The 13528-nt window shown below is 38.8% G+C and overlaps 1 protein-coding gene across 3 annotated transcripts in view; it reads left to right on the forward strand.

Moving 5' to 3' along the window:
- Positions 1-6511, forward strand: part of RALGPS1 (Ral GEF with PH domain and SH3 binding motif 1) — a 78984-nt gene extending 72473 nt beyond the window's left edge. For 2 of the 3 annotated variants that reach the window (XM_027727052.2, XM_027727054.2), the window contains one exon: positions 276-4003. In XM_027727052.2, the coding sequence (XP_027582853.1) occupies positions 276-305 (30 nt within the window). In that variant the 3' untranslated portion in view covers positions 306-4003. Of the gene's footprint in view, positions 1-275; positions 4004-5454 lie in introns of those variants that run through there. The other variant, XM_039384673.1, reaches the window with a different exon arrangement.
- The last annotated feature ends 7017 nt before the right edge of the window (positions 6512-13528 follow it).

A 13528-nucleotide genomic window follows, 5' to 3' on the forward strand; every position in this document is an offset into this window, starting at 1 on the left:
TACCTCTTTTCAATCTCTGTGCACGCACAGTTCTGTGGGGACAAACATAATTATTTAAAATTACAGAATTCCCCAGGATTTGTGCAGGTCTCGCTATAGGTTTGGTTTCCTTAACAGCATAAAACTTCTACTCTCAATTGCTTCAAGCAAGGTAACATCTCTTCTTCAGAAGGGGCTTTCGCATGGACAGTGGAACTATTCTAGGATGGACTTGATGATCTTAGCAGTCTGTCTCAAACTTTATGATTCTATGAGTAATTTACATTCTCTTCCAGGTACCCGCTAATCTAATGTCATTTGAATAATTTGCTCTCCTACCTGGCGCGACTTCAAGTGCCAAACTGAAGAAACAGGTTATTGTTCTCTGAGGAGGAAGAGGAGGATGGTTTTCCTGACATGAGCCAGCCACAAATATGTCAGCACTTTCCTATGTAACTAGATTCTGGCATAGCTTTTAAAAGCAGAAAGTGAATGTTGTCCCTAGGACCAGATATAGTCTTATGCACTGAGTGAAAGCAGACAAGTTAGGTGGACAGAAGATTAATCCTGACTCCTGCAGGATTCTAGAGCCCTCAACTATTTGTGGTCAGAGACTGCATGAACTGATATTTGACCACAAACTGAGCATCGTATCTTCTGCCTATTCTTTTTTAAATGGTTCTTTTTATTGTTAAGCTGCTTTGTGTGACTGAAGAATATTTGGCCCATGTTGGGTTTCAATTCTTTCTAATGCACAGAATGACTGACAGTGTTAACTTGCTGCAAAGTGTCAATTAGAATAGAAAATTGTGGAACAACATTTTTATAATCTAAGTGCACTGAGTTGCTTGGCAAAGTGGCTGCCTCAAATTTTGTATCAAATCTCTGGACAATTGTGCTGTTCACATTTGAGCTATTTGGGAAAAATGTATTTTGGCATAGGACAGCTGGATTTGGTTTTATTCCGTTATTTTACTCAGAAATGCCCTAACAATGGATATAAGGCTGTTTAAATTTGCATTGTGCTAAAGTTTGTCTTTCATTCTCTTACTAAAGGCGTAGTTGCTTACAAGTTTGTTTTTTTTAATTCAGTCTGAATGTTGTTCATCTTAAATACCTTGGTAGGGAGGCAGGTAATCAGATGTTATGTATCACGTGGCCCAAGGTCCTCAGAATGATTCCATATCATTGTTCCTGCTCTGTCTTTCTGTGGATGACTTGGCTCCACTCAATTCCAGTTGCAATTTTAGGACATTAGTACTGGCAGAGGGTACTGCTATTATGAAATCATGATGGCAGTGAAAGCTAGGGAAGACTGTCTAACAATGGAGCAAATACAAAGAAACCTCCCCATCGGTGTCCAGAGAACAAAAAAAGAAAAAGCATACACCTGAGCCTTCTCTGAAGGAACTGTCCTGACATCACTGTGTCCCTGCTGTGCCCTCGCACTCCTGCACTCAGAATCTGTCTCTGTTCGTATGGTAAGTTCATCACTTCTTCTGTTTGAAATTCTTTTGCCATGAGGCATCAGTATTCAGATTCATCAATCACCAGAAACCTCTTCTGAGTTTCCCAAGATTGCATAGAGGAGAAATTGGCAAGCCAAGCCTGTAGCTTACAAACCAGGAACAACGCGGAAGTTAGTTTAAGTGAACAGAACAAGCTCCCTGGCACTAGCAGGATGTATTCTGTGGACTTGCGTGATTTTCTAAATTTTTGTTTTGAAACTTCTCTAAAAACAACAACAACTGCAATACCTGTACTGTTAAATGTAGGTTAAAAGTTTTGTTCTTTTAAGAGTTCATGTTACAATCCTGAAAGCCTAATACATACCAGCTTTTCAAGAAAATCAGTTTCTGAAGACAACTGCACTTAGATCCTGGGACATGTGAAAGTGTATGTAAAGTGGACAAAGTTTATTTGATAGTTCAGATGATGTGTGAAAAGAGTGAGAATGCAAAATATGTCTATACCATTTTTTCTCTTTTTTTGCTAAGTTAAGACAACTTTGAACTAGGTATCTGCAGGGGCAGAACATCGAATGCCATTAGAGATGATGTAGAAGCTTTTGAATGCAGTAATATCCTGTCACCAGTAAATGACTTCAGATTGTAAGAATATGATATGGCTTGAATTATTCTGCACCTATGGACTTTTGTGATTAGTTATCAATGAGATTACTCACGTGCATAGCCTTTTTAATGACTGTGCCACCTATGACCATGTGTCATGTGTGCTGTCAGTATTCATAGCGTTTGAACAGTGCAGAACAGTGACCAAAATGATGACACCTGAACCAAAACAGAACTGTTCAAGTTAAGAGGGTTTTTTTAAGTTACTAGTAGCCCTTTCCCCTTAAAAGGGAATGACCTGATCTGTCTTCAATATAAGCTAAATTTAAAATCAAACACTTACTAGCATAAAGTGTACACATACATTAGAAGCATGTAAATACTTATTCATTTCTAATGTGGAAGTGAACACAATGAGGGCTTGTGAGATTTTTTCCAGCATATTGCAATGGAAATAAACTAATGGATGTTGTAACAATTTTCAGTTATGTTTAACAAGCCTCCTTGGAAAGAACAGTAACTGCTGACTGATATGGTAGCAATAGAATGAGCCTGTACTCGCTTAGAATTTAATGGCTTTTAGAATTTAAGGGTCTCTGAAGTGTTACATATGTTATTGTATGTACAAGAGGTAGAGTGTTCTAGCCTTCAGAAATACACTTCTACTCAAAATTACAAGCCATGGAGCTTGCTGGAGAAGTTACAAAAGTGTCCATTTTCACTTGCTTGTAAAACAGATTCCCAACTAGAAAGGAAGCAGCTTTGGCTCAAACTATGATGGGCCACCAAACAGTATGGCATGAATGAAAGGCAGTATTTAGCAATGATTCTTATACTCAGTCATTTGTCACTGTCAGAAGATGAAACTGTGGAAAAATTAAACCCTTCAGTCCGACTCAATATTCAAACTCAGATCGTACTCAGAACCTTGTAATTTGGAAATATGTCAAAAGTACCTTGAATTTCCTCACACGACTGTCATTTGAATGTAAAAAGCATTATACAGAAGAAAGATGAATGTAGCAAATAACAGTTTTACACGATAGTTCGGTTAATGTTTTCAGTATAGCACAGTTGTGAAATTGCTGCACAGTATTAAAACATTCAGATTGATGGCAGTGTAGGAATACTACTAAACCATCTTAAACCAACTTTAAATTACTTTTTAAGAATGAAAAGGTCTGCCACTGCTGATTAGAGATTTTATGGTGTCATTTGGTACCATTTGCTGTTATCTGGTACTTTTATGGTTAATTGAAAGCTGCTATTGAAATACACTATATTGCCTATCAGGACTTATTATTACAGCATTTGCACAAAAAATACCACAAACCATACAAGTTTTCCTCCATCAAAGAGAGAATAACTGCAATAGTTATGTAAAAGTAAACATTATGTCATAATTACTGTTTTCAGAATTGTGAAGATATAAAAACTGTAGGTAATATTATTTATTTAACGTGCAATTTTTATGTAATTCAGTGCCAAAATGCATGTTTTTCCAAATAGCACTAAAACGAGGCAAAGAAGCTGGTTTTCAAATTGCGACTTACTTGTCACATTATAATGTAAACCAATTTCAACATTTTCGTTTGTTTTGTGTGAAAACTGTTGCACTATTTTTGGCTGTATTTTCTAGCAGTCCACTGCATGCCATTTGTGTAAAGAATTCTTTCTATAGTTCTTGTGAACTGTCTCACCCATAAGAACCCTGACATTGGAATCTAGGTTTTTGGCAAAGTATTTTGTTACCTCAGTCTTGTATCAAGTTGCTGTGTTTTTCAGTTTGTTACATTGATAATGATTGTTTCATTAATTAAATACTTTAATGTAAAAAAGATTCGTTTACTTCAACAGCAGTTGGATTTGGTTGTAAGTTTAAAAATGTGCAGAGTATGTATGCTGTTAACAATAAAATATTCAGAAAAAGAATAGTAGAGGTACAGAAGGAACATTTTAGCTCAAAGGCAGCAATTGTTTTATTTGTGAATGGATGGTAATACAGCGTAACAGATTTTATAGTGCATAGTGTGTAGCCATTTAATAGTATAAATACAGCAGAATCAAAATTTCTGAGATAAAATTGAAAAACCCTCCAAATTTTCAGTTTCAAGTGGGATTTGGAAAGTCCAAAGAAGCAGAGACAAACCTAAATTTCTTGGCACTTAAACTCAGCAAATTGCAGATCACATCAAGCTGAGGATGCAGTGACACATCTGAGGGACGGGGCCATCCAGAGGGACCTGGACGAGCTAAAGCAGTGGCTGAGGCTGACATATTTCTGATGAACAGACTGAGAGCAACCCTGGGGAGGACTTAAGGGTGCTGGTGGGTAAGAGGCTGGACATGCCCCAGCCACATGTGCTGGCACCCAGAAACACCCCGTGTGCTGGGCTGATCCCACAGCATGGGCAGCAGGTGAGGAGAGGATTCTGCCTCTCTGCCCTGCTCAGGTGAGACCCCACTTGCAGTGCTGCCTCCAGCTCTGGAGTCCTTGGTATAGGAAAGACATGGACCTGCTGCAGCTGGTCCAGAGAAGAGCCACAAAAATTATCCTAGGGCTGGAGCACCTCTGCTGTAAGGAAAGGCTGAGACAGTTGGAATTGTTTAGCCTGGAGAAGAGAAGGCACCAAGGAGACCTTATTGCCACCTTTCAAGTACTTCAAGGGGGCTTATAAGAAGGATGGGGACAGACTTTTTAGTAGGGCCTGTAGTGATAAGAGAAGGGATAATGGTTTAAAACTAGAAGGTTGATTCAGACTAGATATAAGGAAGAAACTTTTTGTGATGAGGACAGTGAAAAACTGGGTTGGTTGGCCAGAGAGATGGTGGTTCGCCCATCCCTGGAAGTGTTCAAGGTCAGGTTGGATGGGACTCTGAGCAACCTGATCTAGTGAAAGGTGTGCCTGCCCATGGTAGGGGACTTTGACTATGTGATCCAACTCAAACCATTCTATAATTTTATTATTCCATATTCAAGGTAAATAAGCTCCGTATTATGACTGGCAATGAAGGTCCTTTAATTTCTGCAGAAACATAATTTCATTTGCCTGAGAGAGAAATTAAATGTTACCCAATGTGAAGATGAGAGCAAAATAAACTAATATAAAGTTGCTATTTTTACAGCTGAAAAAGAAAGCTTATATCCTTTCACTAAAATGGACTCTTTTTCCTGTTATACCCCAGAAACAGGAAGAGTGTTTAAAGACTCTTTTATTACTTGGTAGTCTTAAAAATAAGTTGGATCTAGACAATTTTCCTCCAGGTCATCTCCAGTGTTTAATTGTAAATATTTTATCAAGGAAGCATCAATAAGTGTGTCTCGTATTTATCAAATGGTTCTTTTCACTAATAGCATCAGTTAAAATGGAAAAATTGATTGGAATTATTCTCCTTCCCATAGGTAACAGGATAGAAAATACACAAAGGAAAGAAGGGAAAAAAGTTAGAAAGGAAAACCAACAGTCACAATATCCAAGACTGACATTGTTATGGAGTCAAATTGCAGGGGGGAGAGAGGACTACTTTCTGCATTGCAGTTTTCACTATAAGGTAACATACTTTTGTCATACAACACCCAAAGATGAGTACTGAAGAGCTTATGAAATGGTCATTATGTCCAAGCCTCTTGTCTTGTAACCTGGGAGAGAAAAACCAAAAGGAAATATCAAATAACTTTGTTCCTATGTTAGATGCCAGGCTGTGCTTAGGTATGCAAGGAATGGCACTGGTAAATTGCATTTATTTTTCTTCTGAAATCGATAATGGTGTTGCGGTATTTCTATAGCTGTGACCTATTACTCTGGAGATTTGTTTATCAGATTTGGAGAATATACCAGACCTTTCCTTGGGGGGCTGTGAAGGAAAAAAAAAAAAGTCAAAGTTCACATGTCTCAATAGACCTCAGAGGTAAGAGCAAGTCAGATAAGCACATTAGGAAGGATGAAAACACCCATTTTGCGTCAATTAAAACACAGTTGTGCTAAGGAAGTGCAGATAGTAATGAATTGGAGGAAGTATCTTTTATATTTCTGGACTTCATCTATAGCCATGTTCTTTCTGCCAGAAATCAGCTTTTCAGCTTCAAGGAAGAATAGGCTGGAGTGGGGGTTGGGTTAGGGTTAGGGTGTGTTCCAATGATTACTTGCTTCAGACAATCCATGCTTTGGGTTTGCAAGCATGTTGTAACTGAATATAAAGCAAACAAGTAAGGTCAGAAAACAAATAGATTTCTTCTCACATACATATAAAGAAAAATCCATCAAATTCTGCAGAATAAAAGTAGCAAATAACCAGCTAGGTAAGCTATTTTAAGTATAATTTGTTAATTGACACCACTGTCCTTATAAAGTAAAATAATTTCTGAACAAAAAGGAACACCCTAGAGCCCTGGAAATGCTGAAAGTTATTTGTAACAAATGGTTACCCTTTCTTGTAATAATACAAAACTGCAAAATTGAGCCTGTCTGACGTGAATACAATGAATATATAACTTGTTGAACATAACGTCATACTCTCTTGCAGGGCAAAGAGACAAAAAATGGAAAGCAAGGAAAGGGGCAACTAGCTGGTGCAGGAAGGCGAAGGTTTCAAAAAAACCCACAAAACAACACTTCCTTTTAGATTACGAGGTGTTCTTTGCTGCTTTCAAGTACAGCATACTTGGAAGTCCAACTAGTCCTGTCTGCATTGTTTAGCAGTGCAATTGTTTTAATTCTTTCAACAACGGGGAGAAGGGGAGGGAATAGTTTTTATTTCACCTACCAGCCTCCAAGAGGGTGCATTCATAACTGCTGAGGAGACTTGATTTTCGAATCCTGAAGGTGAGTTTTTATGGGCTTTTTTTTTTCCCTGCATATATTTATGGAAAAAGAGAGGTGATGTGGGACACCACATAGACACGTTTGAACACAATTCACTCTTGGGCTTACGCTGAACTGCTGACTTTGGCATGCACTGTGAGGGGTGTAGGGCTCCAAGATCACCAAATGATGATTATGTTTGAATTTAAAACTTTTCTAAATTTGCTGAATTTTTTAACTGAGAGAAGGGGGAACAAGAGAAGAAAGGGCCTTAAGGCTGCAGGGGAGGGGGCATTGATGTTTTCAGTTATTATTTTGTAAATCTTTCTCATGAGCTAATTTCCTTGCCTATGCTTTAAGGTAAATGGCCCAAGTAATTCTTTGTGTTTTTAAGTGAACCCTTTGGTCTCCTTTCTTACCTGTGTCTGAACTTTATTGTTTCTCTTTCACCTTTTACTAGGCAGAACAAACAGAAATTCTCAGTGAACTTTCTGTTTCCACAGAAACACTGGAAACTTGTCAGTGTACTTCGGGATGTTTTTTAATGTGGCCAAACATTCCCCTCTCTCTAGTTAATTAACGATTAATGCAGCCACCAAAGAAAGCTGTGCCAGGAATGAGGGACATATTGGTACGAAGTCCAATTGGCAGTGACCTGATTTTTTCCTCCAGTTATTTATACTGAGTCACAAAGAATCAGACTGAGACACCTCTTGCTGACTTCTGCTCTTCCCTCAGCTTAGTAAACTCCTGATATCACAATAGGCGCCAGGAGAAGAGCCTTCTTAGAATGGAAATTTCAATAAAGAAACTGGAAGTCAAAGGTGAGTACAGAAGTTTGGAGTAACCTCCATCTATGAGGTGACACAGTTGCTTTAGAAAAGGAGGAGTCCAGGCATGAACACAAGCCCTCTGGAAAATCCATATGCAATGGTGCCCAGGGCAAATTGATGCAGCTCTGGCGTTGTGGCACAGGTTTGTGAAAGTAAATGTGAAGTCTTAAAGGCGAAAGACTTTTTCTAATAATTTTTTGGTTTTTCATAGTATTGGTGGTTTGTTGGTTTTCTGATATTCTTTTTTCTAAGTAACTGGCCTTTATTATAAGCATATATGTTGAGGTTTTGCACCTCAGTTGAAAAATACCTTTTTAAAGCATTCTGTGAGGGCCCTGTGGGTACTAATTGCCATAATGGCCCTGACCAGCCCATCTGGCACACCCTCCATGGGCCCAGGATCCCATTTAAGCTCGACTCTGGGCCCTCAGCCCCTGCCTGAGATCTGCCCTTTAAGGCTCAGGCCCCACAGACCCTGGGGTCCCGGCCCTGACAGCAGGTTGTCTCAGTCGTGGTTTTGCATTGTCCCCTGGGGACCCTGAGGATCAGCTTCTTGGCTTGGCCTCAGACCTCTCTCATCCCACAGACTTGTTGGGTGGTCTTGGGTTCTGGGGGAGGGAAGGGAGTTGGCTGTGGCCATGGCCATGGCCAGTCCTGCTCTCCTTGCCACAGTACCAAGAGAGTGGGTCCTGGTTTTTGAGGCCTCTTCCCCACCAGTTTCTTCCCCGTGAGTCCTAAAAAGAGAAATTGAGAGGTTTTCTCTCTAAATAGCTAATAAAGTAGACAAATCCAGCTTGCTCCCCCCCAAAAAATAAATATTTCTATTCTTTTGCATGTCTGCTCACTCAGTCTGCACCTTCATTTAAGTTAGTGTTTATGTTGGCTATTAATACAGGTCCACCGGCCAAGCAAGTGTTGACTCAAATTATATCTATCTACTATTTCAAACACCTGCTGTGCTAGATTAATTTGATGTGATTAAATATGAAATTTTATTTTCTGGTCTCATAACTGTGTACACAATTTTGTATTGATTTTATCATTATAAAGCTAAAGAGATAATCTTGGCAGGACTTAGTTTACCAAAAGCTCCTCTGAAAAACACAAGGGGCTATTTAAGATGAAACACATGAGGTTACAGTTGATCTAATGGAAAATGTTTAAATCCTGATCAGAGAAATCTCCAAGTCAAATTTGTTTATCCTGAGAAAATGACAGAAACAGAAAGCAAACTAATTTGCTGTACAGGAAGTTAACAGAGTCACGGGGTTTCCCCACAGACAGTCAAAAGCATTAGTACAATTGTAGAGGAAGCAGATGGGGAAACACGCAAGGTTGTGAGGTCTCTCATTTCAGTGGAAGCAGAATTGGAGCACTGGAAAGCATGAAGTACTACACAATGAGGCTTGAAACTGTGAGTAAATATACTATCGTTTGATTCCTCTGATGTTCAGAAGTGCATGATTTTGTGCGTTCTGGTGAAATATCAAGACTGCACATAACAAACACAAACTCCATTTTTTTTCACTTTATGTAACTGAAAAATGCTGCACTGTTGTCTTAACTATTCCAGGCAAAATGGGTGACAGTGTTTTATAAAACTTCACTACAACAGTTATTAAAAGCAAAGTTCTTTTTTTGGTGTATGAATAAGTTTCTCAAACTTTGTTCATATAACACACCTTGCAGTTAAACACTGTCTTCCGGTTTCTTCTCTGTACTGCAAGTAACCTAAGCAAACAGAGAAGGTCCGGAGTGGCTAACGTGTTTTAAAATTCCTCTTTTGAAGAGGAGATATAGTTTTCAGTTTCTGAACACAGAAAATATTTTCTTCGGTAACAGAGACCACAGCGATATCAGACAAGTGGAAACAGTGCTCGTTTGTTCCTTACTGGAAGTAAGGCTTTGACAATATATGTTCGTCTGAACAAAGGAAGTACAAAGCAGTACAATAAGTATCTCTTAAGTCCTCGTGTATAATCCTTTTTCAGAATGACAGTGGCTATTTCTGGTGAGAAATTATTGCTGTGACAATAGTTGAAATGCTGCATTTTTTAAAGATCCCATCCCATCTGAAAAAAGAGAAACTTAGTGTTTTAATCACCTGGTTCAGTTGATATCAGCTAATGGTTGCAGCCTGTGGATTCCAAAAGAAGTGGCACAAGCCTGAACCCAAAATCATATTTCATATTTGGGAACTGATGCCATCCCTTTCTTGGAAAATTTGTGTATCACCTAATATCCCTTTAAACAGGTCAAAATGAAAGACAGAAATGGGATGGTGCTCAGTAACCACTGGAGCTTACCAGAAATTAAACAGTTATTTGATGAGTAGGTTATTTAAACAGAGTATATGGATCTCTGCATGTCTCTGTAGTTTGTATAGACTTCTAAGTTCCTGTGTAAAAAGGACTTACTTGTTTCTTTAGTGTCCCTGTCTGTAAAGTTTTACTCACAGTCACCTTTCATGCCCTACAAAGCCCCTGGTTTCTAATTCGAATGCTAGTCTACTTTTTTCCAGATCAAGTGGATAATAATGCTGTTGGCATGCTAAAACTGCCGATTGATTGTTTGAAAACAAGTTATTGGGATGAATTTATATTGCCTAAATTGGGTAAGGTATACATACAAAAAGTGAAGAGAAACAATAGCAAAAGTTTGTTTGTACATAGTTCAAAAAGGAGCAGGAGATTGCTTCACCTAGGAGAGACGTGAGGGACAAGGGAACAATTGAGTGAACTTCCTGCTTTGCATAACTTGTACATAAAACTAAGATGAAGACTTCTGTGCAGAGGTATATACAGGAATTGCTCTCTTTATATTGGCTAGACAGTAGTGGTGTTCCAAAAGGTAAAGCATATTTTAAGATTTGGTCTTTATTGCAGGAAGACACTACTAGTTTTCTACTATTTCTTAAATCTTAAGAATGCAATTTTCCTGTAAGTTTCCCAGGCCTAATTTAACAAGAATTATTCAAGGCATATTGCTTCCTGCTGTAAGACTGATGATTGAAAACATATTTCACCAGAACAGTGTAATGATTTTTTGCACTTAGCATCTGTATAAAAACAAAGAAACAAACGAACAAACCTGGATCCTGTATTTCTGCAAAAAATCATGACAGACATTAGAACTTTATTATCACTTTGTTTCATCTCCCCCTTTAGTAAATTTGTCCTGTGCAGTAAATCATCCTCCACAGAAAAGTTTCTATCATGATGCTCTGGTTTTCTCTACCTTCCTCAGTCCTTTTTATGCTGAGGACCCCAGAGCTGGATGCAGTTCTCCAGGTGGGCTTTCATGAGAGCAGAGCAGAGGGGGAGAATGTACTTTTGATGCAATCTAGGACACAGGCTTTCTGGACTGCTAGTGCACATAGCCAGGTCACGTCAAGCTTCTTGTCCAGCAGCACCTCCAAGACCTTCTCAGTCCTACTGAAATCAACTGCCAGTTTAGAACTGTGGTCTGAGACTTAGCATCTCTAGTGGCAAAAGCAGTTTACGCTTACGTAATCTCAGTCACCTTATCAAATGAAAAGATCCTAGACAGTGTTGAATACCATAGGATCCTACTAGGCTCCAAAAAACATTTTCATTGTGACTTGGTAATCAGGACACTGAGAGACTGTGACAGGATCACTCATACAAATGCAGTTTGTGTTCACAGCACCTTTTTAGGAAGAACAGGGGAAAAGATAATTCTCCAGTTTTACAAACTTCTCAGAACATCAAATGATAAAGAATGTGGGTTCTCTCAAATATAAAGTTTCTTCTAGGCCTCAAAGGGATTCAAATTACACTATATTACCATTACTATATATCAAAACAGCTGAACCTGTTGCACTTCGCCCAATTGTAGAGTAAAATATAACAAAGCTCGAAATGAGAAGGTGTAAGAGAATCTCTCACTTTTTTCCAAACCTTTATGAAAAGTCAGCTCTTCATACTAGATTTTGAGGTATCAAAACAGTAACAGTTGTATTTAAGAGAGTACAGGTCCATACAAAACATTACTCCTTTTTGACAAATCACTAAAAGTGCATTTTTTGTGTGTTTGTTTTGTTTTAGAGAAAGTGAATTGAAGACTGAGTATAAAAGTCTATTAATTTGCAAATTGTGAAATTCAGCAATGATACACTGTGGAAAAAAACATATATGTGCTGTTGTTGCATGTATTCTTATTTTTGCCAGCATTTTAATCTGCTACTGGAAAGATCTTCAGCTACCGAATACAATAACTAGAAAAATCTTCCCCCAGGCAACAACTGCCAGTCCAGCAGGTCAGCTTTGTAGGGGGAAAATTGCTCAAAATGCAATAACACCATTAAAAGATAACAAAACTTTTATTATATCCCCGTACTTTGATGACAGAGAAAGCAAAGTCACTCGTGTGATTGGGATTGTTCACCACGAAGATGTGAAACAACTATACTGCTGGTTCTGCTGTCAGCCCAATGGAAAGATCTATGTATCAAATGCAAAAATTGATGTTCACTCAGATAGATTTGGATTCCCTTATGGTGCAGCAGATATAGTTTGTTTGGAACCTGAAAACTGTGATCCAACGCATGTATCAATTCATCCGTTTGCACATGGAAATATTGACCAGCTGCCAAGGTTTGAAATTAAAAACCGCAAGCCTGAGCCCTTTTCTGTTGACTTCACTGTGTGCATCTCTGCCATGTTTGGAAACTACAACAATGTCTTGCAGTTCATACAGAGTCTGGAAATGTACAAGATTCTTGGAGCACAGAAAGTGGTGATCTATAAGAACAACTGCAGCCATCTGATGGAGAAAGTCTTGAAGTTTTATATAGAAGAAGGAACTGTAGAGATAATTCCCTGGCCGATAAACTCACACCTCAAGGTTTCCTCTAAATGGCACTTTTCTATGGATGCAAAAGACATTGGCTACTACGGACAAATCACAGCTCTAAATGACTGTATATACCGTAACATGCAAAGGAGCAAGTTTGTGGTTCTTAATGATGCTGATGAAATAATTCTTCCTCTTAAGCATCCAAACTGGAAAACAATGATGAGCAGCCTTCAGGAACAAAATCCAGGGACTGGCATTTTCCTCTTCGAGAACCATATCTTCCCAGAAACCATCTCTACTCCCATGTTCAACATCTCGTCCTGGAATACTGTGCCAGGTGTTAACATATTACAGCATGTTCACAGAGAGCCTGACAGGAAAGATGTTTTCAATCCCAGGAAGATGATAGTTGATCCACAAAAGGTGATTCAGACTTCTGTCCACTCTGTCCTACATGCCTATGGGGACAGCGTGAATGTTCCCATGGATGTTGCCCTCATTTATCACTGTCGGAAGCCCCTTCAAAGAGACCTCCCCAGAGAATCCCTTGTCAGGGATACAGCCCTGTGGAGATACAACTCATCATTAATCATGAATGTTAACAAGGTGCTATCTCAAACCATACTGTAAGTTCAAAAGGGAAACCTCGGTTCTAAGGAGGGAAAGTGGAGAGCCACCCTTACTGTGGGAAGGCAGAGGAGGTTGGTTAAAGAGCACATCAGAATGATTTCCACATGAAGGTTACATTTTGCAGTGATTTAGGAAAGTAGCCCTTTTATGTACTGTGTAATTATATATGCATTTGATATGTGAACTGAATCAATGTATCCAGGGAAGAGATTTTCAAAATTGAAAAAATTATTTGGTTCACAAACGGTGTTTGAGGCTTCAGTCTACTATTTTTTAATGATATTTACACGTGATTGGGAAGTACCTGATGGCACTGTTATATGTCTTTGCAGGAAATTGGTGTGACGTAGCTCTTATCAAGGATACATCCCCTTGGAGATACACATCTTTGGCT

The sequence above is a fragment of the Pipra filicauda genome, unplaced genomic scaffold (assembly GCF_003945595.2).
Source record: "Pipra filicauda isolate LSUMZ 115617 unplaced genomic scaffold, ASM394559v2 scaffold100_size2392355_pilon, whole genome shotgun sequence".
Taxonomy (NCBI): Eukaryota; Metazoa; Chordata; class Aves; order Passeriformes; family Pipridae; genus Pipra; species Pipra filicauda.